At 41.3% G+C, this 25239-nt stretch overlaps 4 protein-coding genes across 4 annotated transcripts; all 4 read right to left on the bottom strand.

Annotated features, from left to right (window-relative positions):
• Positions 1-1511: 1511 nt before the first annotated feature.
• Positions 1512-5238, bottom strand: rbp3 (retinol binding protein 3). The gene is given in 5 exon segments (XM_018661072.2): positions 1512-2521; positions 3006-3148; positions 3574-3764; positions 3919-4119; positions 4121-5238. Coding segments are annotated over 5 exon segments (1854 nt in total). The 5' UTR covers positions 5114-5238; the 3' UTR covers positions 1512-2195.
• Positions 5239-7238: 2000 nt separating this feature from the next.
• Positions 7239-9416, bottom strand: LOC108873041 (retinol-binding protein 3-like). The gene is given in 2 exon segments (XM_018661061.2): positions 7239-7981; positions 7983-9416. Coding segments are annotated over 2 exon segments (2151 nt in total). The 3' UTR covers positions 7239-7264.
• A 2381-nt stretch (positions 9417-11797) lies between these two features.
• gdf2 (growth differentiation factor 2) lies at positions 11798-15295 on the bottom strand. Its single transcript, XM_018660535.2, is given in 3 exon segments — positions 11798-13934; positions 14725-14929; positions 14931-15295. Coding segments are annotated over 3 exon segments (1482 nt in total). The 5' UTR covers positions 15288-15295; the 3' UTR covers positions 11798-13014.
• Positions 15296-16896: 1601 nt separating this feature from the next.
• Positions 16897-22153, bottom strand: LOC108872690 (growth/differentiation factor 10-like). The gene is given in 5 exon segments (XM_018660508.2): positions 16897-18602; positions 19265-19627; positions 19629-20164; positions 21588-21747; positions 21749-22153. Coding segments are annotated over 5 exon segments (1353 nt in total). The 5' UTR covers positions 21851-22153; the 3' UTR covers positions 16897-18410.
• Between the last annotated feature and the right edge of the window lie 3086 nt (positions 22154-25239).

Below are 25239 nucleotides of genomic sequence, written 5' to 3'. Positions count from 1 at the left end.
TAGTAAGAAGAAAAAAGTATATGGAATACGAAGGACAACGAGAGGGTTAAATGAGAAGTGTTCAACTTTTAAGTGAAATGTGACGCAGCTTTTATTGTGAAACAGTAAAGTAAATGTGGCGTATTTTAAATGAGGCGAGCAGCTATTGTTTTCTGACTGGGATCACATTAGAGCATGCCTAGTTTGACTGGTGAGAAGAAAAAACAGAATCAGATTTTTTTTTTTTTTTTTTTTTTTTTTTAGCTCCACCTACTGATATTTCCTCTTCCACTCTTTTTGGGAAATATTTGACCAGTTTGCCGTCCTGTCAGTCCAACACAAACCAGGCAGACAAACAGATTCCTCAGAAAAGAGCAGCAGCCAGACTTTTTCACACAGTGTTTTGGAGTTTTAAACTTTAGAGCCCCCTCCTTCCACACACACTTACAATGCCCTTTAACCCATTGGCCCCTGTTTAAAGTCACAACACTGGCTGATATGTGCTGACTTAACCCCCACTAAACTAATCCCTTATAATCCTTGCCGTTGACAAATGAAAGTCCGGTGTTTCCCAGAGCTCTCTGCTCTCTCTATCTCACCTCCACTCATGTACACTGATCAATAAAACAGTACTAGCCTTTCTTTACAATCACTCAAATGCAAATGCTTAAAAATTAAACAAAAATTAAGTTTATAACATTTAGATTTACGGCAATACTTTTTTAATGTTTGTTTAATGAGGCAGAGTCTAGTCTTCCTTCAGAGAGGAAGGGGAAATTATTTTGGCATTGACTCTCCCACTGAAGATAGTTTACTGTATTCACATAAAAATATCCAGTGACCAAATACATTGTGTGCATAATTGAGGTAAAGTCAGTTACTTAACTACACTTCACATCATAGTTTTATAATAAAATGAAATGAGGGATTTACTCTAGCTTTCTTTCTTACTTTTTCTTTCTTTGTTCACCAGCATGTCAGACTAAAGGGAGGGATTCACATGGACACGTGTGTTTTGAATGTGTTTATTTATTTTATACTAAGACCACATGGCAGGTCCTTGATAGATCAATGAAATTACATGGTGTCACGATTCAGGAACTAAACCACTGAAACCATGTAAGCTGTCACCCATCAAAGACGCACATGATCCTACTGTCCTTGACATAACTGCTCTTAAACACAGTGTAATCTTCAAATTGTACTGTCACTGACAAAAGCCAAGGTTTGAAAAGCTGCAGCAGATTGTGCTTTAAGGGCTTTTCCACTTCACTTTCAATCTCTTTCAATCTTGATAAAATCTCCTGTGGCTTCTCTGTTGGACGAGTCCATGGGAACCACAACTTAGTCTATTGTGTTACAGATGTAGAAGTCCACATTTTTATTCCATTGTAGGCGAACTAGTGCTATCATTTAGCAGCGTCATGAAGAGAAATATTTTGTTATCTCTTTCCAGCTGTTGGTTAATGTTGTTGTAACTGTGAATTGCAACACATTTGGTTCTGTATCAAATTTAAAAAGGAACCGCCAGCACTTCTCTGTAGAGGTGATTCATTATAAACTCATAATATGTCTTTTGTATTTTTTGTGTGATACCTCCTTTGTAAAATATGATCAACACGCACTTTTGTTTTGTATTCCAATTTTCTTTTTTATTGTGTCTCACCACTGGAATTGATACAACCCAAGTAGGTCTACATGGCATGACGCTCTCTGCATAATGGATATACAGCATTTCCCATACGCAATAAGGACATCACATGATGATTTTCTTACCAGAGTATCAAGTGGCCTACTTTACAGAGGTCCGAATTCCAAATATCCAACATAACAAATGAACAGCAAACTTAGTTTGAAAACATTTTTGTGTGTTTACTTAACTTGTTTCTTCTCTTTTGCATGACTTCTCAACGTTCTCAACCTCTGACTTATACATACCCGCTTCACAAAGGACTCACTCACTCAGCACTGCCATTCATTCTGAAAACCTTTGATAGCCAGAGTAACATTCAACAGAAGAAGAAGTAAATCCTGGTCAACCTTTGCTCCACATTACAAACAGACTAAAAAGGCTTATTTATTGAGAAAATGAACAACAGATTACACTTTGTGCTAACCTACATTCTTCACTTCTTAAATGAGTCTAGATCCTAAATCTTGAAGCATCTGGCTGCCAAAGCAAAAGTAACAGTTGAAACCCCAGTTCAGGACGTGGTTTACTTCTGGCCTGCGAAGTGCTTGTTGAAGATGCCCTTGGCGGTCTCCAGGGCAGCGTCAGCTGGGACGGGTATGTGAGGTGCGATGCCAGCTCCCTCCCATGCTGGCCCGGCAGCAGTGTCAGAGTGGATGGTGGGGATGCTGAGGAAGACCTCGGTCTCGCCAACTTGGAAGGTCTTGGGTGGGTGGGAACTGCCGGCGGTAGTCTCTCCAACGATCATAGCGCGGCCGAGCTTCTTCATGATGTAAACGAACTCCTCTGCAGCACCGGCAGTCGCTCCACTGGTCAGGATGATCAGGCTCTTCTTGGAGCCGTACCTTGTACCTAAGAAAGGGGATGAGATGGAGGTAGAGGGTAGAGAGGTGACTTATGGACAGTGAAAAGAGTTGAGTATGTGGCAAGAGGTCATGGATGAAGGTACAGGTATGACTCTAGAAGTGACTTATGTAAAGAAAAGGGTGCACAGTGAGAGTGTGACAGTATTGTTGTATTTCAGACATATCGCTGTCCGCAAAGTCTCTAAGCTGATATGCCAAACATCTTAGCAAACACTTGCTAATTTACACATCTAGCATCTACAAACTAAACTTAGCATTCATTTAGAGTTGCGTTTCTGGCCACCTGGTGAATTTAAGTCCAAAATAACTTCCCTCCATAGCTCTGTTTTTGGTCTACACCAACTCAAATTGTGTAGCTCCTTAAGCTGCCAAATTCCTCACTTTGCTCTCCAGCTAGTCTCTGATTTAGTTGCAACAAGAGTCAGTATATACAACGAGTATAATACCAAGAATTCATTTTAAAAACTTACCAGTAAGTTCAGGTAAGGTTAGGAGCTCTGTGGTGGTGCCTGATGGTCTGTCGTACAGCTTGTCCAGCACAATCTGCTTGTCGGCATCAAAGAAATAAGAGCAGAAGCCTGCGATGGCTGTTGTTGGGCCACCAAGGTTGTTCCTGCAAATACAGTTACAGAACAATCACAGGCTAGATTCATGATGAAATTAGATGACCCTTTGTGAACTCATTTATGCAGACATTGATAAAGTTATCTAATACTGGCTGGGGTGCCAGTTGCTCAGAGCAAGAAGTTGTGTTTGAATGAGTTTGTTGAGTAACTAATCAGCAAAATGATCAGTTTTCCTGCCAGATTCGGTTAATCCCCTAGATCTGTTGGTGGCCCATCGTTTAAAATGATGAATAGATTATAAATAGAGAAATCTTCATAAAAACAATACTAAACTTTTTCAGACTAAGTCCTCTAAATTTAGACCCGGACTGATTGAGCTTTAGCAGCTTTAGTGGATGATTTATATTCCAAAATGGACACACAGAGTTTTCAATAGAAGCTCTGACTTGCACCGTGAGGCAGGATTACAAACCTGAGGTCGATGATCATGGCATCAGTGCCAACAACTTTATTCCAGACGTGCTCAACAATAATCTGAGCAATGGCCTTGACCTCCTCAAAGTCTCCAAACATGTCAAAACGCAGGTAGCCGATATTGTTCTCAAACACGTCAGTGTGGAAGGAGACTTTGATCAGCTCAATGAACATCTCAGGAGAATAATCCTGGCAAGAAAGACAAACAGAAACTGAGCTAAAATTTGCATTCAGTGTATATCTGACATGTCTTTATCCACTACTAAATACTAAAACAATATTTAAAAAAATGACAATGATGACTACTTTCACCAACCAATAATCTTATGTACAAAGGTCTCACCATGGGTGGCAGGGCTGGGGTATTGCTGGCGGTCTTCAGGCTCTTGTCCCCAGAAAGGGTCTTCAGGTCAGCAGACAGCTTTGCCTCCAGATTGCTCTTGGAGACAACCATGCTGTACTCGCCCTTTGCCTGGAGCTCTTTCAACTTCTCTGCAACATTAGCTCCGATATCCTCAAAGGCGTAGTTGTCAGCAATCAGGGTTCGCTGATCCCTCAATGATGGCTGGAACTTGGGCACGGAGGTTGACAATCTTGATGGCAGTAGCAAGGGCATCCTCGGCGATGACCTCCACATCAGGTGTCACACCTGTAACCTCCCAGCTGGAGCCAGTGATGGGATTGACGGACTTTGCAGTTGGCAGTGTAACGTAGAAGTCGGTGTCGCCCACTTTGATTTTATCGACTTTCACTGAGCCCCCAGCAGTCTTCTCGCCCACAATGGTGGCCCTCTTCAGGTTCTTGAGGCAGTAGGCAACATCCTCGGCGATGCCCTTGGTGTTTTTGCTGGTGAGAATAATGAGGGGTTTGGCGATGCCGTATCTCTCCCCCAGCAGGGTGGACATAGAAAACAGCTTGGTGGTGGTGTTTGAGGGACGGTCATATATGCTGTCAATGTGGATCACAGGCTCGGCTTCGATGAAGTAAGACACTATGTAGGGGATACCTGAGACGTCCCCACTGCCAGTGTACCGCAAGTCAAAGATCAGAGCTGATGTTGGTAGGATTTTATTCCAGACCAGATCTAGGAGCAATGGGCCAACCTTGTCAGCGACCTCCTCCCCAAGGATGTGGTCAATCCTCATGTAGCCAATGTTCCCCTCCAGGATGTCGAGCTTGATGGAGGTCTGGAGGACAGCAATGAGCTGCTCAGGGGGCAAGGGAGGCATCTTCGGGGGAACCACGGACACGTAGTGCGGCTCATATGAGATCTGCAGACGTGGGTCACTGACCGTGGTCTGGACTCCAGAGCTGAGGACTTTGGCCAAGGATTCAGCGTCTGGGATGTTGAGAACCTCTGTGTTGCTGCCGGCAGCTTCGATTGCCTCCTTCATCCCTACCAGCTTCTCCGGCGAGCAGTAATTGTCCATGACAGTTTTTGCCATATCAACAATGAGGCTGGGGGGAAACGCAGCATGGATAAAGAAAACATTTCCCAAAGCTAGCAGAGATGCCACCAGAAAGAGAGCCTTTGCCATTTTCGACAGTTTGGTCGGAAAAAATTGACTGAATGGCAAGTGGCTGCTGAAGAGCCGCACCTCCTACTCTCGAAGAAGGTTCTTTGTCAAATGGCACTGTTTTGGCTGCAAGGTTTCTGTTAACACACTCATAAGAGGATTTACCCAACAATAAACCTCTAATCGTATTATCCTGAGTGCTTCTGTAAGGCAATAACAACTTAGCCAAGTAGGTGTAGTAACAAGAAAGTGTTGCCAAAGACATGAGTCTTAAATTTACACAAGGTATTTTTGAACACCTATTTAAAGCTACCTGTGTTAAATAAGGTGATATCTGTAATAACAACTATCTAGAATGGGATCAAGGGTGGTGAAAAGTGTTATTAGTGTATTAAGCCCCTTAATATCAGTAAATATTCTGTAAGTAGAAGTCATTTTGAAAATGAAAACACAAGAAAATATTGAAATAAATCATGTGATTGCCATTTGATTCAACACAAACTATGAAGTCTGCTCAAAGATTTCTTTGAGAAAAAGAATATTCCTTTTAACATCTGACAAACGAATTAAAACAAATTCAGAACCATTCAATTCTTTATTGTTTCATGAACAGTATACATTTAATTGCAGCAGCTCAGTTGGTGGTGGTTTTCTCCTGTCTGAAGTCTGAAGCTGGAACAGCAAGATTCAGTTTTAGTTTGTTTGGTGCTTACTCCCTCTGCTGGTTAAGTTTTGTAGCTGCGGAACAGAAAAGCTGCTGTTTTAAATACAGCAGACTGAAAAACACAGTGCAAAGCGAAAGAGGTAAAATAATATGGATTCCATGTGACAATCAATAAATAATGCATACAGTACAGAACATTTACCTCCTAATACATTAAATACTTTCCATCATGTGAATATATAAATTGGGGTTTATAAGGTTATCATATAACTAAAAAAGTGCAAAATAGTTTATTTTAAGAAACTCTTATTAATTTGGAAGTTACAATATTTTCCCACAGTTGACACTGAAATTAGGCTTTTGTAATGTTGAGCTGTTATCAGACATTACATCCTCTTTGCTGTTTTTAATGCCATGGTAGATAAGTAGATTTAAGGTTTGATCCTATCCACAGCTAATAAGTTCCCTCCTGTGTGCTGAATCCATCCACTGCAAGTGTCTCTAGATGAAGGCATCAGCTAAACACTTTAAATAAAAAAGCAGGTTTCATACTGGGGAGAGCTGGCTGGTCTGGGGGTTCTGTGAGATAATACAATGCGGATACAGCTGGGTACACAAACCTTGCAATGATGCTTTTCTGCCTATCACTATATTCTTGTGAAAAGGCATCTGAAACAGTACATAACATGTGACAGTAAACCTCTAAACCAAAACCAGAAAAATGTAAATGACAGCTCTCTGGTTAAATCAGGAAAAGCAGCTCAGGGATACATTTTTATTAAATATCATTACAGGACAAGACTGTTTAATATACTGTGGCAGTGGACAGTGGATCACACAACTGCTTCTGTGTGAAATTGACAACAAGGCCCCTTACACATGCAGCTCATAAAAGGTTACTTTTTTGGGTCAACATGTTGGCTGAATACAAGACAAATTAAGTAATTGTTTTTAAAGGAAATTAGGCTACAACATGAGGAACTACTTCCTTTGCTCTCCCTTCAACAGCTTTGCTGCTATAAGTCTCTGTGCTACATGAAGGGCGTCACTTGCCTGGGCGATAACATGAGGCTCAACCCCTGAAACACTCCACATTTTCCCAGTGATGGCACTCAAAACAACCTGGTTAGGGATGGAAGCGTACAGGACACTGTCTCTGATCTGATAGGTTCCACTTGACAGAGATCCTCCAATTGTTGGCTCTCCAATGATTATAGCCCTGTTTAGGTCCTTCATAGTGCGGGTGAACACTTCAGCTGCTGATCCGGTCATATGACTTGTAAGGATGTAGACGTCCTTGGAGGACCCATACCTTTGCCCCCTGACCTGGGGCAATGTCATGACCTCTGTCATGGTGGTTGTGGTGCGGTCAAAGACAGTGTAAAGATGCTGCAAAGGTTCAGCATCAAAGAAATAGGTGCACAGAAGGGGAATCGCTGTTGAATAACCACCAGTGTTGTACCTCATGTCAATTATGAGGGCATCTGTGTTTACTATCTTGCTCCACACTATTTTATCAGCTGCAGGCCAATGGCTTTTAACACCTCTATGTCTGCCATCATGTCAAATCTTAGATAGCCAACATTACCTGGCAGCAGCTCAATTTTAAACAAAGCATTGATTATATATCCCACCTCCTCAGCTGTGGGGATCTTTGCGACGTCATGAAGCGACTCAGGTTCAACATCGCAATGGAAGACATGGAGGCGGTGATCGCCTGAAGCCTCTTGCAGGTCTGCTGTCAACTGAGATGCCAAAGACTCAAAGTCAACCACTGACCAGTACAGTCCCTCGGCCCATTTACCCAACAGCACCTTACCGACCTTTAGGGCGACCTCATGGATTGCGTAGTGTTTTTCAAGCAGTTCTTCAGTTCCCTCCAAGAGCGACCTGAGCCCTTGATGAAAATCTGCAATCTCATGAACGTGGTCCACAGCCTCCTCAGCTAGCACAATGGCATCAGGGACCACGCCACCTCCCAGCCAGAATTCCCCATTGTTGTCTATGAAGTTTATGAAAGGGACAGTGATGGTGAGGTCTGTCCCCTCTATTTGAAACACCTTTGAGTGCATTAGGTTACCAGATGTAATTTCCCCAATGACTGTGCCACGGTGTAGAGACTGTATCAGGTAAGCAAACTCTTCACCAACACTTGCTGTGTAGTAGCTTGTCAACACGTAAACCCCACGTTTGGAGCCATAGGTTGGGCCTGTAATTTGAGGCAAGAGAGTCATGTGCTGTTGTTGTGTCCTGAATTCTGTCATTTATTGCAAAAAATTGATGCTTTTGGGAAGTGTCCTGCAGATAAGACAGTATAAGAGCTAGAGAGGTAGAACATCCACCAGTGTTGTAGCGTAGATCAATTATCAGGATATTAGTGTCCTTTAGGGGCTTCCACACCTTTTCAGCCATGACTTCTTCTAGTTTAGTCAGCGTAGACGACTCAACGAACTTGTCAAAGCGGAGATAGCCAGTGTTTCCTGGGAGAATTTCCACTTTAAATGTTGTGTCAACCAGGGCACTTAATAATTGTGGATCATCAGGAACTCTGTAAAGCTCAGGGTCCTCCTCTACAATGGCAGCATTATCTTTCATGTATCTGACGATCAGTCGTGGATCCTCAGACACAGTCTGGAGGTCCTGGTTGAGTTTGAGTGCCAGATCCTCCTCAGATACAACAGAGAAAAAGTCTGTAGATTGCAGATGCTGAAGAATAGCTGGAACTCTGTCAGTGAAAGCATAAAACCTCCTGATTATGTCAGATATCCTCTGCACAACTTTTGGAATGGCACGCCTTACAGCCAGAAGGGACTTTGCCTTTGCAACAGCTTCCTTTGCAATGACGTTGACTGTCGGGGAAACGCCACTTACTTCCCAACTCTGTCCTGTGATTGGACTGATGGATCTTGCCACAGGAACTGTTATATAGAAATCCGATCCTCCAATCCTAATCTTTCGTATTTTTACTGACCCACCAGCAGACCTTTCTCCAACTATGATGGCTCTCTTTAAGTTTTTCAGTGTATATGCCACTGCCTCAGCAGCCCCCATGGTCCGCTTACTGGTCAAAATAATCACATCTTTCTTCTTTCCATATCTTTCTCCTTTTATTGATGGCATGGTCCACAGATCCCTGGTTGTATTTGAAGGCCTGTCATACACAGTGTCAATATGAATGAGGTGCTCAGGATCTGAGAAATAGGAGATTATAAAGGGAACTCCAGAGAGTTGTCCAGCTGTGCTGAACCTCAGGTCAAAAATCAGTGAGGACGTGTGAGCAACTTTGTCCCAGATGTTGTCCCTCAGCAGGGAACCGAGCTTTACTGCTGTCTCCTCCCCGATGATCCGATCTATCCGCAAATAACCAATGTTATTTTCCAGGATATCCAGCTTGACAGAGTTCCTCACCAGCCGGACCAGCTGTTCTATGGGGAGAGACGGCAGCACTGGTGGAATCACTGGGATGAAATTGGGCTCGTATGACACGGTCAAACGTGGATCGTTTAGTGCCCCTTGCACTCCGACTGTGAGCACAGCTGCCAGGGTCTTCTTATCTGAAATCTGTAGGATTTCTCCGCTGTTAATTGCTTGTTGGATGGCCTCCTGCATCCCAACCAGGTTCTCAGGGAAGCAGTAGTTTTCCAGTAGGATCTTGGCCATTTCTAACACCAGAGCAGGCTGGAATGATGAGCTGGCAGAGAGGGTACATAAGAGAAGCATCAGCAGCAGTGGCGGTGTGTGTTGCGCCATCACCATTGTGAATTGCTCCGTCTTCTGTTTCTCTGGGATGTGTTAGTTCATTTGTCTGTGTCGAGAGATGCTGGTTTTTGTAGGAGGGAGCATTGTCCTTTTTTTTGGACGACAACCACATCAACATAAGAGGCTTTTGTTCCCAATAAACCTTTAATCGCATTATCTATGGTGCATCAGCCAACAGACAATAGTAATCGCAGAATGAAAACTGGTAAATGGAAGATGAAGTTTCTTATTTTTGGGTTATTATTTTGCTTAAATTTAACTTCATGCAGATGCCTTGTCTTTGTCCAAAGTACTTAGTGTAACTGACACAATTTACAATACTTATTTGGACTTGGATCATTTGCCGAATTCACTTGTGTTATATTACAACACCTCAAGCTTCTTTTTAGAGACAAAGGACAAAGGACGGGTAAGAAATATGTTGAAGGTGGGCAGATGGGTGTGAAAGCCTGATCAAAAACTCTCACCCTCTCAGTCTCTCTCCCTTGTCTGTTCTGAAAGCTTATGGTGGTGTATTTTGGTGCCATTGGTAGCTTTACAGGTCATGTCTGGGTCGCTCCACTGGTGACATGATTACACAGTTTGTGGACACGTGGCAAAGCCTTCTTAAAACACATGCCGGATCAGAATGGGGGGGAAAACACACCCACACTCTGGATATAGGAACAAAAGGTGGATTGGAAAGTTTTTATCTGGACTGAATACTGTGTTACTTGTTTACTCGTCACTACTTCTACTGCCTTGTTTTACAGTATTATTTATCTTAATATTATATTATATATATATATATATATATATATATATATATATATTAATATTGTTGTCATTTGATGGATAGTGTAAAAAGGGAAAGTAAAGTGTCCCTCTACCATTTCAAATGCCAACCAAGTTCATTTAATTTTAACTCTATTTCTGAAGGATTACAGTCTGTATGTTGAGCTTGAACCTGACATGAATAATGACTTCAAGTCCCTGCACGACCCTCTAAGACCCTGATCCAGGCATTTTTGCAGCTCAGAATTACCCAAACGTCATCTCCTTCCAAATGCTAGACTCCACTCAGCTAATCTTAACGTCTTAACATTTTAATACCACCTTGTGCATTACATAACACAATCCCTTCTTGCCAGTTCCCAGGATTGTTAATTAAGACCTCTGAAACACTGAATTCTGTCATACTAGCAAATCGCTAATTTGTAACAAATCAATGCAGAAAACCAGATAATTGTAAAGGGTTCACTCACTTTTTCTTGCAGCTAAAGAGACATATTTTCTCTCAGGAGTTGATGGAAAGAAAAACAACAAGGAATACAAAGTATATTGGACGTGCATTCATTGACATACAGTATGTCCATGCTGTGTTTACAACTTGCTGCCCCCAAGTGGCCAAATGAAGTATTTAATTACTGCAAATTTGAAGGTTTAACACATTTTTCAGATTATTTGTGACTGCCTGTAAAAATGAAACAACAACAGATATTTAAAATGGCTGTCTTGTCACATGGTGTCCATGACTACTGGAGAAACATCTTATGAGGCAAAGGCCAACTGAGCCAATTATTTTCTTAGCACGTCAAAGACCTTAAAATGGGATTGCTTTCCTTGTGTTTTTGTGTTATTTTGAGGCTGGAGCAATTTTGGGTTACCCATGGAGGATGGAGTGTCTTCTGCACATGAACTTATCCCCAGTTCTGATAAGGATGTCACTGACTTCAAATATTTACTCAGCCAATGCTGTGCAAAATAATGAAATGACTTGGGTTCACAGTTACAGACAGGTTAGAACAGGAGTTGTATGTTTTGCTTTTTTAAAATTTCTTATTTTATTTTATTCATTACATAATGAATTTACAAACCAAGTTTCAACTAATTTGGACACAAATAAGAGCCTGTACTGCAAAAAATGAGTCCATGCATTGTCTGTGCAAAGCAAGCTTATTAAGACCCATAGTTGTACTTTATTGTTTGGTGACCTCTAGTGGGCAAAGCAGGAAGTCAGGTGACATAGTATGAAGAGCAATATGAGGAGGTATGCTTCTGTGAGAGTATTTGAGGGGAACTTGGAGGACTCATTGCAAATAATCATTCAATTCAAAGAACAGTTAAAGAACATGTAAAGATGTAATGAAGATGCACATGCATGTTTTTTGTGTCTAGAGAAGCTGTTGTACTTGGTGAGCCAGCCTGCAATGGTTTTGTTGGTTGGAGTTTGAAATGCAGTAAATGCAGATGAGCTGTATAGATGATATAAGTAGCTAAAATTAAATATAATATAGACATAGAATTTTCCCAAGATTTTTATTTATTCATTTCAGAGATGGAAAACCTCAAAACCAGACGTCATGAGACACACAGTACAGTAGAAACTCTTCACTTAAAGCTGGAAGGACTGGGTTATTTTAGGGTCAGCAGCTCTGACAAAGGGGGAGGCAGATCTTATTATAGATTTGGTAGACTGAAACGTTGTAAATTTCCCCATTGTGGGACTAATAAAGGATTATCTTATGTTTAACTGCAATTACGTGAAATTTGGGATCATTTTAACATTAGAAAATGTCAGTCTCACAGTGATAAATACAGACCTTGCAGTCATGTCCGCTGTAGAAGTTTGCTACAGCTGTCCGGCATAACATTACAGAACTTTCTAGACAGTTTCTTCTATGGTAGAAATAACAGCAGCAATGCAGCATACATAAACTGACCATTGTGCTAAGCTGAACCTCCTGTACAAGTCTACGTGGCAGTAATTTGCAGACTGCTACAAAATATATATTAATATAAACAAATCACACTTAAAATAGTAATATACAGATTTACATCATGTCTAGCACAGGATTAGCAGATGAACAGATGTGATTAAATGTCATCCTATTAATGCCAACTAGTCATTTTTTTTGTTTAACAAATATTATATATAATATCAGTGGATCTGTTTAAGATTAACAAAAAATATATTTTTTAAACATTTTGTTGTTTGTTGTTTTACATTATTTACTAGAGGAAAAAACAACAAACGATAACAAAAATCAACAAAAAACAAACATTTTACTAGTTTTAAAGTTGAAACATATTAAGCCAAGGCATTACAAGGATAAGCTTTTTATGTACAGGCAGTAAGTATTAAATATAGAGTGTAAAAACTTTTCTGTTTCCTTTGGTTTTCTGCTCAGTGGTGTTACCATGTGAAATGAAATAAAAAGACATTTTAGCAAAGATCAAAGGTTCTAAATACCATTTCATTTCTATTTTTGAGTTTTGGGAATTTAAAGGAAGTGCATAAACTCTAAATGCTGAGTGCCAATTTCTAATGCTAATTTCATGGCTGCTGTGTAAATATATACATAAAGTATATATACAGTATGACTTTTCCTTTTGTGCCACTATGAAGTTGACATTTTTAAAAAATATCTCATCCAATGCTTTGATTTACTTGAATCAAATGCATTCTGAACCATTACAATTACCTGCGCTACTACCAAAGGAAACCAAACCTCTCCAACTACCTGCAGCCACATTCTGCCACTTTCATCTCCTCATACAGGTATCTTATAGTGAGACGTCCATTCTCCTGATACATGACTGTGATGGGGTCCAGTTTGATGGGGACACAGCACGCCATGTTGGCCTTCTTGGGGTCCCTGATGTTGATCAGTGTCTGGATGAGGGCGTGTTTGGATGGGGTCATTTCGTCTGTCAGCGGGTGGTAACAAAGGCCTCGACATTCGAAGGCGTCATATTCCGGAGGCGCCACAATCCAGCTGTCCCAGCCAATGTCTTTGAAGTTGACCTTAAGCGAGGTCCGCCGGCAGTATTCCCTCTCTGCCTTTCTTTTGTTTCTCCGTGAATGCTGAGCTTCCGGGATCTCATTTGGAAGTTGCCCTCCTCTGTTCCAGTCGGCGCCCGAGTGTAAGATGGTTTCTTCTTCATGGAGGATCATCTCTCTTAGTTCCTTCTTTGCCTCCCTTCTTCTGCTACCCAGGTCATCTGAGAAGACTATTAAAGCCGCTGAGGTGTTATCACCAATAGACATGCTCATATTTAAACAGCCTGCTACCTCTGCTCCACTATCTGACGCCCAACAGTCTTTCCTGTCCACCACCACATCAAAAACAGTCGCTCCATTTCCTGACTTGATCCAGCTCTGAATAGCTGTGGTCACATCAAATGTCGTCCACATGCTCTCTGAGCCCGTCACCTCTTTGCCTACCAGCAGTTGGGTTGTGGGTGTCAAATTGTTGTGATTCACTTCATAAACTTTGATAGTGGACTTGAAACTGTGGGAGGGGACCCTTGACCTGGCATCTGGGATGAAGAAGAGCTGCAGTTCAGCCACGGTGATCTTTTCATGGCTGGGGACACTGATGTTGAACTGCAGCCTGTGCTTTGACTTTGTGCCGTTGGTCACAGAGAGCGTGATATCTGTTGGACAGATACGAAAGAGATTAGCGTGTCTGAAACAGCAGCTGAGATTTGCACACAGTGTTAAATACATAAAATATAAAGTGTAATTAGCAAAAAGGAGAAATATAAGTTCTTTTTTTTCCACACAACCTTGCTCTTTGTTATTTCAACACTCTGCATGTGCTTATATTATAGCAAACTAAGCTAGCTAGTTATTAATTTCAATGTGGAAGCTAGTTAGCCTTAGCTTGCTAGCTTCCTAGAGTGGAACATGAACTTAACAGCATGATGCGTCCTCCCAAATGTTGAACTTTTATGTGTGACAGAATCCTTAAATTGCTAACAGTACATACCCAACACTATGTGGGCTTGTTGAATATTTGAAAACCGTCTTATATCAATGTTTGTGGGCTATACAGAGCTATGACATGCTACATAGCAAACCCCTAGCCTGAAGCTTAGACGCTGTGTTCACAATGTCCAGAAAAATTTAATTTTACTTCATATTTTCTAACAGAAAAGAGAGGATTCAAATCTCAGCTCAGCTTTAATGTAGTGGGAAGTGGCAGTAATTAGGTTTTTGTGCAATAATGCAACTACATAATGAAAGAAATGCTGTGGGATGCTTTAAAGCAGTGGTTATCAGCCTAGAGGTTGGGACCCCAACAAGGGTCACAAGATAAATCTGAAGGTCTACAAGGTGGATTAACAGGAGAGGGTATCATATTTCTGCTACACTCCCTTAAATGTTAGCATGCTACATTCACTCCTTACTTCTCTCTCAACAAGCCAAACACTGCTCACGTACCTTGGACAACGAAACTTCGTATGACATCAGACTGAGGGATTGCCGAGCTGTCTGAGGCGTACTTGTTGTAGAGCTCCATCATGAACTGAGGAGGGTAGATCTTGCTGTGCTCTTGAGGAACATCTGACAGGTTGAGTTTCCTCAAAAAGCCCTCCTTCATGGTTCCCAGGAGGTTCTCCATCCTCGAGTCTGTGTCTTCCTCCTCCTAGAAGGTCTTCCTCTGACAGCTGAGAGTAGAATCCCTCAGGGTCCTCGCTTTGGATGTCATTATTGAGTGGTTTACAGGTACAAGAGCCAGTAGAAACCACTAAACTCAAACACACCTGCAACAGAAATGCTCTGGAGCCCAGCATTTTGAAATTATATCCTTTCCTAAGCCACTGAGCCGGCACAAACTTTACCTTCTTCCCGGCTTGAAAGCAGACTTTGCGGTGGCAAGGTTTGAAAATGGAGATCCCCCATGCAAGTACCACTGTCCTGATGTCCGCTCCCATGCTCCCAGAGTAAACAGGGGGGACTTGTGTCAACCAAAATAGTAGTTCGGCCATGCTTATCACTGTCATTGATGCCTTCTTTTAAGCTTTGTTATCATTAGAGGGCCGGCTGCTAATGAAGACACTGTAAACACTCGACGGCGATAATGAGGGAGGCAATGGAAACTGTGAGGTTACTGACAAGCAGATATTTCCATAAAATGCCTTTTTCCCAGCTTGAGGGTGAAACTTGTTGAGGCCAGTGGAAACAAAACAGAACATTGCATTCTCTACCAGCATTATTGCTACATGTTTTCTTACAGCCAGACGTCCTGCCAAGCACTGCACATTGTAGACCACACACTTTTAATAGCACTGATAAGGAAGATAATGTCTTCACAGGCTCAGATAGTCATAGAAATCTGTAAAAAAAAAAAAAAAAGTTATATAGAGTTGTGCAACAAGTGCAGCAAGTAGTACTGTGAATTATAAATCTAATTCCACAAGTGATAGACATTTAAATCTAAGGATTTAAATTCTTAGACGTTCTCCCAATGTCAACACTTGTCACTGGGCAATTATCAATGATCAGCTCTCTGATACTTGGTCATAAACCAAAGTATTTGACTGGATGATGGCATTAGATAAAAAGTAATGGGATTACCATTGTTCTTACAATACATCCTGGTGGGGCATAAAAATCTTATTCAAAATCACTTCCTGCTCTGTCGGTCAAGCATTGAGGATCGCTTCACTTCAGGATTCTTCAGTACAAAGAACAACTAGATGCAACAGACCTGATACAGATTCATGGTGCTAATCTATAAAATCTGATAGGAATGTCTATCACTGTATCTCTATACAAAGACATGAGGTTGGTTGCCTTTAACACCACATCCTGTAAGTCCTATATGGATGAAGGAAAAGTGGGACTCTACCCCAGGTCCCTGTGGGGGTTTTGAGCCTGAACCACAAGCCAATGTGTCTGGGGACGTTGGCCTGAGTCCGGTCTATCTTGGAATTTCTGTTTTTCACCCATGAAGTCAGTCAGTACTTGGGTCGTGCCGCTTTTCATAAAAATGCTTTCACTGTGGCTGTACCGCCATAGAGTCAATCAGCGATGAAAGCCGACGACAAAATCTACTGGCATGGATACAGCAAATAGTGTAGGCATGCAGAATGAAAACAAACACAGCAAGTCAAAACTGGACTGAGAAAGTTCTGCTGTGAAACTGTGGTCATCTCATTACTGGGTTAGGGTTATATATATATATATATATATATATATATATATATATATAAGGTTTGGCCACTAGTTTGTGGTGTTTGATGACTGATACTGACATTTGTTGAAGGCAGTAGTTGCATAGTGCTAGTTTTTTCTGTTTTAAGGTCAACAATTTCATAACTAACCAAGGGTTAATCTAATTAATCTAATTAATCCTTACAATTTTAACAGCTCTTTAAAACATAAAACACGTGTGAATTTTTGGCTACTTGGGACTAGACGCACAAATTACAAACACAACACTGACATACATGACTGCCTTCACATGAAGAACTGAGTAAAACTGAACATTGATAACATTAAATATGATCAAATTTTTCTGCAGACAACAGACTTGCATGTGAATTTGAGAACTCGAATTGTAGTTCTGCACAGAAAAGAAACATAATCATGGGACTTTACACACTTAACTGTCCAAAACCTGTTATTTAATTTAAAAAATTTCAAGATTAGCACAATACATCAATAAACCAAGGTATCAGCCTTTAAATAAAATATACAGTATGTAATCTAATGTGTTGTCATCTAAAGTATATGGATAATTGATATTATAATATTATTATATATTATATTGATAAGCAGTTATTACAAGGTATATCAAATGTTCACATCTACATCTAAGCTGTATGTACTGTTTTCATAAAACCTAATAAAAGCCAATAACTGTTTTTGGCTGTATGTACAATGCTGTTTATTTCTATAACAAGCAGGTTACGTCTGTGGTTCACTAAAACTTACATCAAACTATTCAAATACATTTTTACTCATACAGTTAGAGGGTTGGATACTTTTATCCCTTTGTAGTTACTTTTATCATTACTGTACATATTACAAACTGTACATGTCTTGTTGGATGAACAATATTTGTGTATTAAGGGGAAATGTTTAATAGCAAATGGAAGAACTTCAATTTTTTTGATTTAAGTCCCTTCAACTTTCCCAAAATGCACAGCAGGTGGCAGCAATGCACCATTTTTTTCTCTTTACCGAAGCAGAAACATGCAACACAACGCCTCTGTTACTTAAACTCTCAGTGACAAAATACACTCATTATATACAAGATATAAACAAATGACTACTGAAATACATTTCTAACAAGGTATTACCTCTCATGCATGAATACCATTTCTTGCTAATATATGGGAGGCGTTCAAAGACATCAGTGTAACACTTTGAGTGACACATCATTTAGGAACAAGCACCATTTAGTTTGTGTTAGTAACTACAGTATTTACACAGCAACGGTTGGTTATTTTGATGGAATATAAATGTGCTGCCATTCAACCTCTGTGTCCAAAACCTTCTGGAGTCTGTGAGGCAAACATGCAGTTCATCAGTTTGTCCAAACCTCTGTCCTGAATCTGAAAGACAGAGGCAAGTAGGAGTTTTTTGAGCTCATTAAGAATGAGCCTTACAAGGCGACTGAGTAGTTTCCATCCAGGTCTAGTTGGGTCCAGGCTGAGGCCAGAGCAAATCAAGTCCTCTCTAAAAGCAAAACAGGCAAAAATCTCTTTATAAATCTTTCCAAACATAACAGGACTGAAAAAGCTTATTAAGAATCAACAGAAATTTACCTGCAGGAGCTCTTCCTTAAGCTACTTTTGAAGGAAGGGGAAATAAATGAACGTGGACCAAATGAAGAAAGACTATGAAAATTATTAGATAAGCAGGAAAAAGTTAAGGCAATGTCAAACCATGGCAGACACCAAACAAGTCCAAGAACTCAAGAGAAAAGGTTATCTACAGCCTTGACAGTCTCATCACTTTAGTTCCAGTCTCTCTCAGTTATCCTCAGTGTGTCTCACCACAACTGTCCTTCGATCTGAAAAGTGCCTTCCTGCTGTGTTCTCAATCTACAGTTATGTCCTTCTGACTGTTTTTCCTCTTCATCAATTGCAGTTCTGGCAGCTCCTGTGGCTCCAGCCCTACCGACAGGCACAGGTATCCACAGACATGCCGGGGTAAACCTTGAGGACCATGTTCCTGCTCGGGTCGAGGAAAAGCACGCCAAGAGGACTCATCTTCTCCGGGACGCAGCACGGTTCGGGGACACCGGGGACGATTCCCACGGCTCGGACGATGCTCTGGATGGTGGCGTGATTGGAGGGCCGCACCACCTGAAGGGATAAGTGACAGCAAAAGGTATTTTTATTGAAGCAACTGAACAAAAACTGTATAACTGTCCTAATACAGGCAGAAATCTTCAAAAAATTAAACCACTGCAGGAGAAAGTAAAAACATAATCTATTATGCAGCATTTTCTGTTGCGTACTTTTAATATTCCCTTGCTTTTGCCTTTTGGTTTAAGAGTTTTTTTATTGTCAGATGATATCATCTATGCTTTTTAGTTTGAATGTGTAGTTATGAATTTCGATTAAATCGCACAGTTGGCAGTTTGATTCCCAGCTTCTCCTGCCCACATGGTTTGGCCAGCACTTTATGTTGTGGCACGTTGCCATCATTGCGTGAATGTATGAATTGTAAAGTGCCTGCAGTCCATTTACCATCCCTTTTAAACTGTAAAATATGGGACATTTCCACAAAACTCTAGTTTGTCTCAGTCTACGACTCACAGTCTGGAAGAACAGTAGAGATTTCTTTTATCAAAGTGATAAAAACAGTTAAATTGAGTCCTGATGTGAGATGTGGTGTATGAACACATGCATGCCGCGAGGGTCGTTGTGGGTAACTAGCTTTTTTTTCCCAACTTTGATCTCTCTAGTTTACATAACATAAATCCACTGGTAGAAGTTAAAAGTTAAGAGTTTATCAGGCTCACTTTAGGGATTGGGAACCCACAGGTCCCGGCGCAGTAGTAGGCATCAAACGACTTTGGCGCCAAAACCCACTCGCTCCAGCCGATGTCGGCGAAGTCAACCCTGAGGTACCTCCTTGCACAAACCCTGGGCTCACTCCACTGTCTCCTCCTGGCCTTCTTCATTGTCCTCTCGTCGAAGCTCAGCACCTGTGGCTTGCTCAGGCCCTCGCTGCTCTCCTGACCCTGCCTCCTTCTAGGTTTGACCGCTGCTTTGGCTTTAGCTGGGAAATACGTGTTCTGCCATAATTCGTGATTCTTCAAGGTGTTGAACTGTACCTCTGGGATATCATTTGTTTGGATCTGGAGATGAAGCTCCCTCCGGATTCCTTGAGGCCGAGGCCGAGGAGGATGCGTCGTCCCCTACAGGGAAGGGCCCGTACCTCTGGAGGGACATAGCCACACTGTTTGGCTCATCTATAGCTCGATCGTCAGCATATACCAGAATATACGGCAGGTTGGCCGGGGAGATTCGCTCCTGTCCATGAGGGCTCCTCTGCTGCATCCCAGACTCCATATCAAACTCCACTGTTAGCACAAGCTCTTTGACATCCCTGGTGTGTTTCACCACTGCTGTTACATCCCTCGATTGCCAAGAGCCTTTCTTGAAAGGAGCCAGAGTTATGTTTCCCAGCAGTGTTGCAAAAGCTGAGTTTGGGGATGATCCATGGAAGAGGAGCTTTGGGGAGGAGGGATGGGAATGCTGGAGGCCACTTGACGGGTGGCGAGGTCTTCGGAAACGCCAAGGTCGTTGGTGGTGGCGGGGCCGCTTGTAGAGGAAGTGAAAGGACGCAGAGAGGATGACCTCTGAGTCTTGGATGGAGGACAGGTTGAACTGGAACACCTCTTTCCCATGTGAGACTCCTGGAGGAATTTGAAAAGAAATTAAAAGGAGAATAAAAAGGATGACAAGAACAAAAGGTTCTTCAAGCTGTAAAACATCTAAGAAAACAATCTTATTTTCATCCAGTCTTCTATGCCTTTTCTAATGGCTTTAAAAGGGAATTCATCGACAGTGATGTGCCATACAGATGTTTTGTCAAACAGATGCTGAAGCCCTGGAGGAGCATCCCTCTCTGCAATGAACAATAAAGATGACTGAAGTGATCAAGTTGCTGCCTTGAACCTTTTCCCCTCACCTCTTTTCTTTCTCCTCTATCATCTCCCTCTGGCACGTTTGACTGACGTGAATAACAGCATCCAATATATCTTCCACAAAATGTTTCTCAACACATCTGACTGACATAAGCCGCAGCATGGAAAATATTAAGTGAAGCACGGTTAAGTGCCTGCCTCACGCATGACCAAAAACCTCATCCTAGATCGCTATACTCTTGAAGTTGAACCTTGTCTCCCACACTTCCACCACAGCCTGAAAGACAAACATTGGATCGGTCCAGTAGGTCTGCAGTAGGCATATGGAAATGCTTACAGGAGAAGGAGCTCCTCTGAGGCTTTTCGCTGTGCAGTCGGTGTCTGGGTGTGATAATAGGCTCTTGTCTAACACCTAGGCTGTTACAGCTACCGGACTTAAAGTCCCTGTGTTCAGTAAATCACAACACTGACAGAGCATGGAGGTGAAGATGCTTAGCCCAAAGGGCATCGAGAGCTGCTGTTTGATTAATAAAACACCTGGATTTAGGATGAAATAATCAAGATCACACAGCTGGACCTACTAAGTTTAATGTGTATTTTCTGCCTTTTTTCTGCATTTTCAGTTTGTAAAAGATTGATCTGTAATGAATTGTGCAGCAAAAGTAAGTAAAACACACCTTACAATGGGAGAACAAGCATGAGATTTAGATGACAAATCTAGAGTTTCATTCAGGGATAAGTGCCATAAAACGGTTTTAAGTTATATCAAAATGTTTTTTTATGTGGCAAAGAAGAAAAAAAAATTATGCTGAGTCATTTTGTGTTGTTTTTCATTTTCCTTCTGGACATAAAAAATGCAGTTTATCAATTTCCTACAGCTTGTGATGTATTAAAATGACCAGCAACTGGATATCAGTTAAATTATAATGACCTGAGTAACACTAAAGCATGCTTAAAATGTACTTTATTATTTTAAAAAGCTGAGAAATTTTGTTCTCTTTTAATTTACTTAGTATTTTAAAGAAAATGTCCAAACAATATTCGTTAGTTAATAAAAAATAAAGGTGATACCTGAAGACATTTATCGTTCTTCCTTACCTACGTGCAAAGCATCAGCAGTAAATATAATTTCATTTTGTCTGGATAAACCAAATATCGCAGTTTATAGAACTGAACTCGTGTTTTCACTCACCCGGGACAGCTTTAAAACTTCTCACGGTGTTTCCGTCCCTCTGGCTCAGCGGCTCCTTACTGTACTTCTCGTACACTTTGAACATGTTGATGGAGACCATGTCCCGGTTTGCGCTTTCGTGCGCAAAGACGCGGTGATCCAAAGCCGGCGCGACATCGGCGACCTTGACGCGTGGCTTCACCAAGATCCTCAGACATGAGTTTACCCCAGCTGGACTCCAGGATCAGAAATACATGCAGCAAGTGAAAAAGCCGGCTCGCCATGGCTGATGTTCAAGGAAATAGTCCCATTCAAAATAAACTGTTATGCGTATTTTGTAGGGGAAAAGAATCGAATCTGTTTCTCGTTGGTTGATGCACACCTACACTCCAAGCCGGTATCCAGGCAATCCGTGTCAGACCCGCACTCCACGGTTCACCGTCTACAGCTGTTTCTACAATGGGAGGAGATCGGGGAAGGACGCATGCATGAAACTCTCCTGCTGGATGACAGATGGTGACGCCTCGGAGCGCACAGCCAACGAGAGTCATGGCAACTGCTCACGAGTATTGATTAGAAACAACAGAGGAGTTCCCATGAGAGCAACAAGTTTATATATTTACATTAAAACTGATCTTTGCAACACGAATCAACTCAATCAGAGCAAGTGAGAGCAAATCAGGTGTAGTTATATTTAATTCTGGAGCCAGACTTCGAGTTACGGCAGTCTAAAGTTTTAAAGCTGCAGTATATAACATAAAAAATAACAATACACACACATGATTGTCTCATCATGATCAGTTCATCTGTGATGCTGTATGTTTTTATCTAAATCATCATTAAATTGAGCTTTTCACGGACTGATTTAAATCAGATTTGCTGTGGTTGGGGCAAGTGATAGTCACGGGAAGGCTAGAGCAAAAAACAAATGTTAAAAGATTAACAACAGATTAACAACTTGTTACATTTCTATTTGTTTCTGGTAGATTCATCCAAGCTTAACTATAGCCACCTGGAAATATTTCTCAGAACTGTAAATAATTTAATTTAATATGAGGAACTGAAAATGGGAAAAGCTGGTAAACAGTGCAAAGTTGTGTGTCAAAGTTCCATGCAACATTTCTGTTTGTAATTTGAGTGAACGATCTTGTTAATACAGAGACTGTCCCAGTGTTTACATGTCAATACTAGCTGGTGTGTAGTTTTGAAAACCTGCCTCAGATTCATATCAGCTTTGAATGATCCACTAACACCACTGTAGATTTTAGCAGCATGTGGAGACTTTACTGAAGGTGGTTATCTCAGCTTCAAGATGATTGACTGATGGGAGTTTGGCCTCAAGGTGAAACACTGCCATTTTGTATTCTCTCATTTAGAGAGAACTAAGCAGCGAAGAGAAAAAGAGCTGCCTGACATCTCTTCAGGGTCTCCTCTACTTTCTGAGTTTCTGATGCAGCATAATAGTTTCCCTGTGTGAGAGATGGCAGCGGGCTAAAGCCACCATGGGTCAGACAGCTATTAAAATACCTCCTACTGGTCCTGAGGGGGATCACAAGGGGCTCTTTGACACCACCATGTCCTACATCAGAGATAAAGGACACTGCTGGGACTGGGATCCCCTTCAGTAAAACAGTGGTGTGTTTAAAGGTCGTGCTGCTTCAGCGAAAGAGCCAGATAGCATCTGTCTCCTCCCAGGGAGTAATCAAACGCTGTTATCACTCAGCGTGAGGTTGTCTAATTGGTTTTCATGGAGTTAGAGAAACTAATGCTCCTCTTGTGCATTTTCTTTTGATGGTGAAATGGTTTTCTGTGCGGTTTCAAAATATGTTTCACCAAAGCAACTGTCCTTGCCACAAAAACAATAGCATTAGTCATTTCATCAAGCATGTAAAATGACTAATGCTTATGTTTTCCTGACAAGAAACAAGTTGTGGTCATGCGAATAATGACTCCTCTCTTTCAGAGGTGATGGCCAAAGCCTGATTTCCAGCCGGCCCCTTGGGATCTGGGGCCCTGAAAGTAGCTCGATGTTGTTATAGTGCCGCAAAACCTCTTAAGAGCAAGGTCAGGGAACATGGTTGGGTGTGCAAAGGGCATGGTTTTGATAGTGGAGACCACAATTCACATCCAGTCTGCAGTTAAATTTTGGTTTCTTTTAACCATGACCACAATTCTTTCTTTGTTTTCCCTGAACTTAAGTTTCAGTTGCCTGAATGTAATCGAAACTGGTGGCAGACCAATATTCATATGACTCATTTTTGTTGTTCAAGCCCCCCATTCTGCAGTGAGATCTTATTGTTTTTTTCCAGTTTAACTATATCTACTATACTTTAATCAGGAATAATTGTGCTCTTAAGCGTAGCATCCATTCAGGGAAACCTGAAGAGCTTAGCTTGCTTTAGCGGATTGTCATCGGTTGTCTCTTTCCTGCTTCATAATCATTGACTGCGTTGGTATCAGCTGACTAGTAACATCCAATCATCACCCGCAAAGTGTTTTTCGGATCAATGATGTAAGTTTCTCTGACTGAAATTTACATATTTGTCATCTCCTTGGTTCTTCCAGAAAATACAGCAAGAAAAAAACCTAAACAGACAAAGCTAAAATAATTATCACAAATTTCAACTGAATTTAGAGAAAATTGGCAAAAGAAAATCCAATGCACAAATATTGGTGTTGGGTGCAAGAGTGTGCAACAAGATTCTGAGATTGTATTCCTCTTTCTACTGCTGGTACAAAGTGCTGGCTCTATAGAGAACCCCTTGATCAACTCTTCTCTTCACTGTTTATGTTTTAACATTGTCTTCTATCAGACTCCATTGTGCCATCCTGCCTTGTGGTAATACGTCAACCAAAAGGCCCCCGCTCCGACTCCTCTGGTTAACCAGCTGTAGCCACTGAGCCAAAACCTCTTCAGCATGGTGATTAACCACCACTTCAAAGGGATATGTGTCACACCCACAGCAAACTTCATAAGACCCCTCACTTAACAGCTTGCCTGCCATATGAGAAGTTGAGGAAATGTCAAACTGGAGCTTTACAAAGACATGGCTCATAATTTGTTGAATTGAAAACTGTTACATCCAATGAGCATAAATTCTCAATGATCATAAAATCACCTCATTATCGTGGGTTTGCTGCCAGAGATCAAAGGACTGTGTCAAGGCTCTGCGTCCCACACACGTCAGCCTGGTTACTAATATAGCTCCTAAACAAAGTGGAAAGTGTAGAGAAAGAGACCGAACGTAGCAAAAATAGTTATTATTAGGTGTTCAAGCACAAATATTAAGACAAGCTCAAGGCTCTATTTTCCATGAGCAGTTATTAATTTGTTCTATGAATAAACCAGTGGACATTTTAAACTTTTTTTATCCTTGTACATGTGCAGAAAATATCCCAGCTCATAATGTCCTCTGTGCTAAGAAAAGGTTCAACATTTGAGGAAAATACTTTTTTGCTTTCTTGCCGAGAGTCAGATGAGAAGATTGATACCGCTCCCCGGTTTGTCCATTAAATAAGAAGCTAAAGCCAGCCAGCCAGGTTAGCTTAGCTTAGCATAAATACTAGAAACAGAGGAAATTAAACTGAAATTAAAAGCACCTTTAAAGCTCACAAATGAACACGCAAGTTGTTTGTTCATGTCAATAGTAAGGCTGTTATCAACAAAATAATG

Source organism: Lates calcarifer, linkage group LG23 (genome assembly GCF_001640805.2).
Source record: "Lates calcarifer isolate ASB-BC8 linkage group LG23, TLL_Latcal_v3, whole genome shotgun sequence".
NCBI lineage: Eukaryota > Metazoa > Chordata > Actinopteri > Centropomidae > Lates > Lates calcarifer.
The sequence above is the reverse complement of the archived record's forward strand: the minus strand, read 5'-3'. Positions and strand labels throughout refer to the sequence as shown.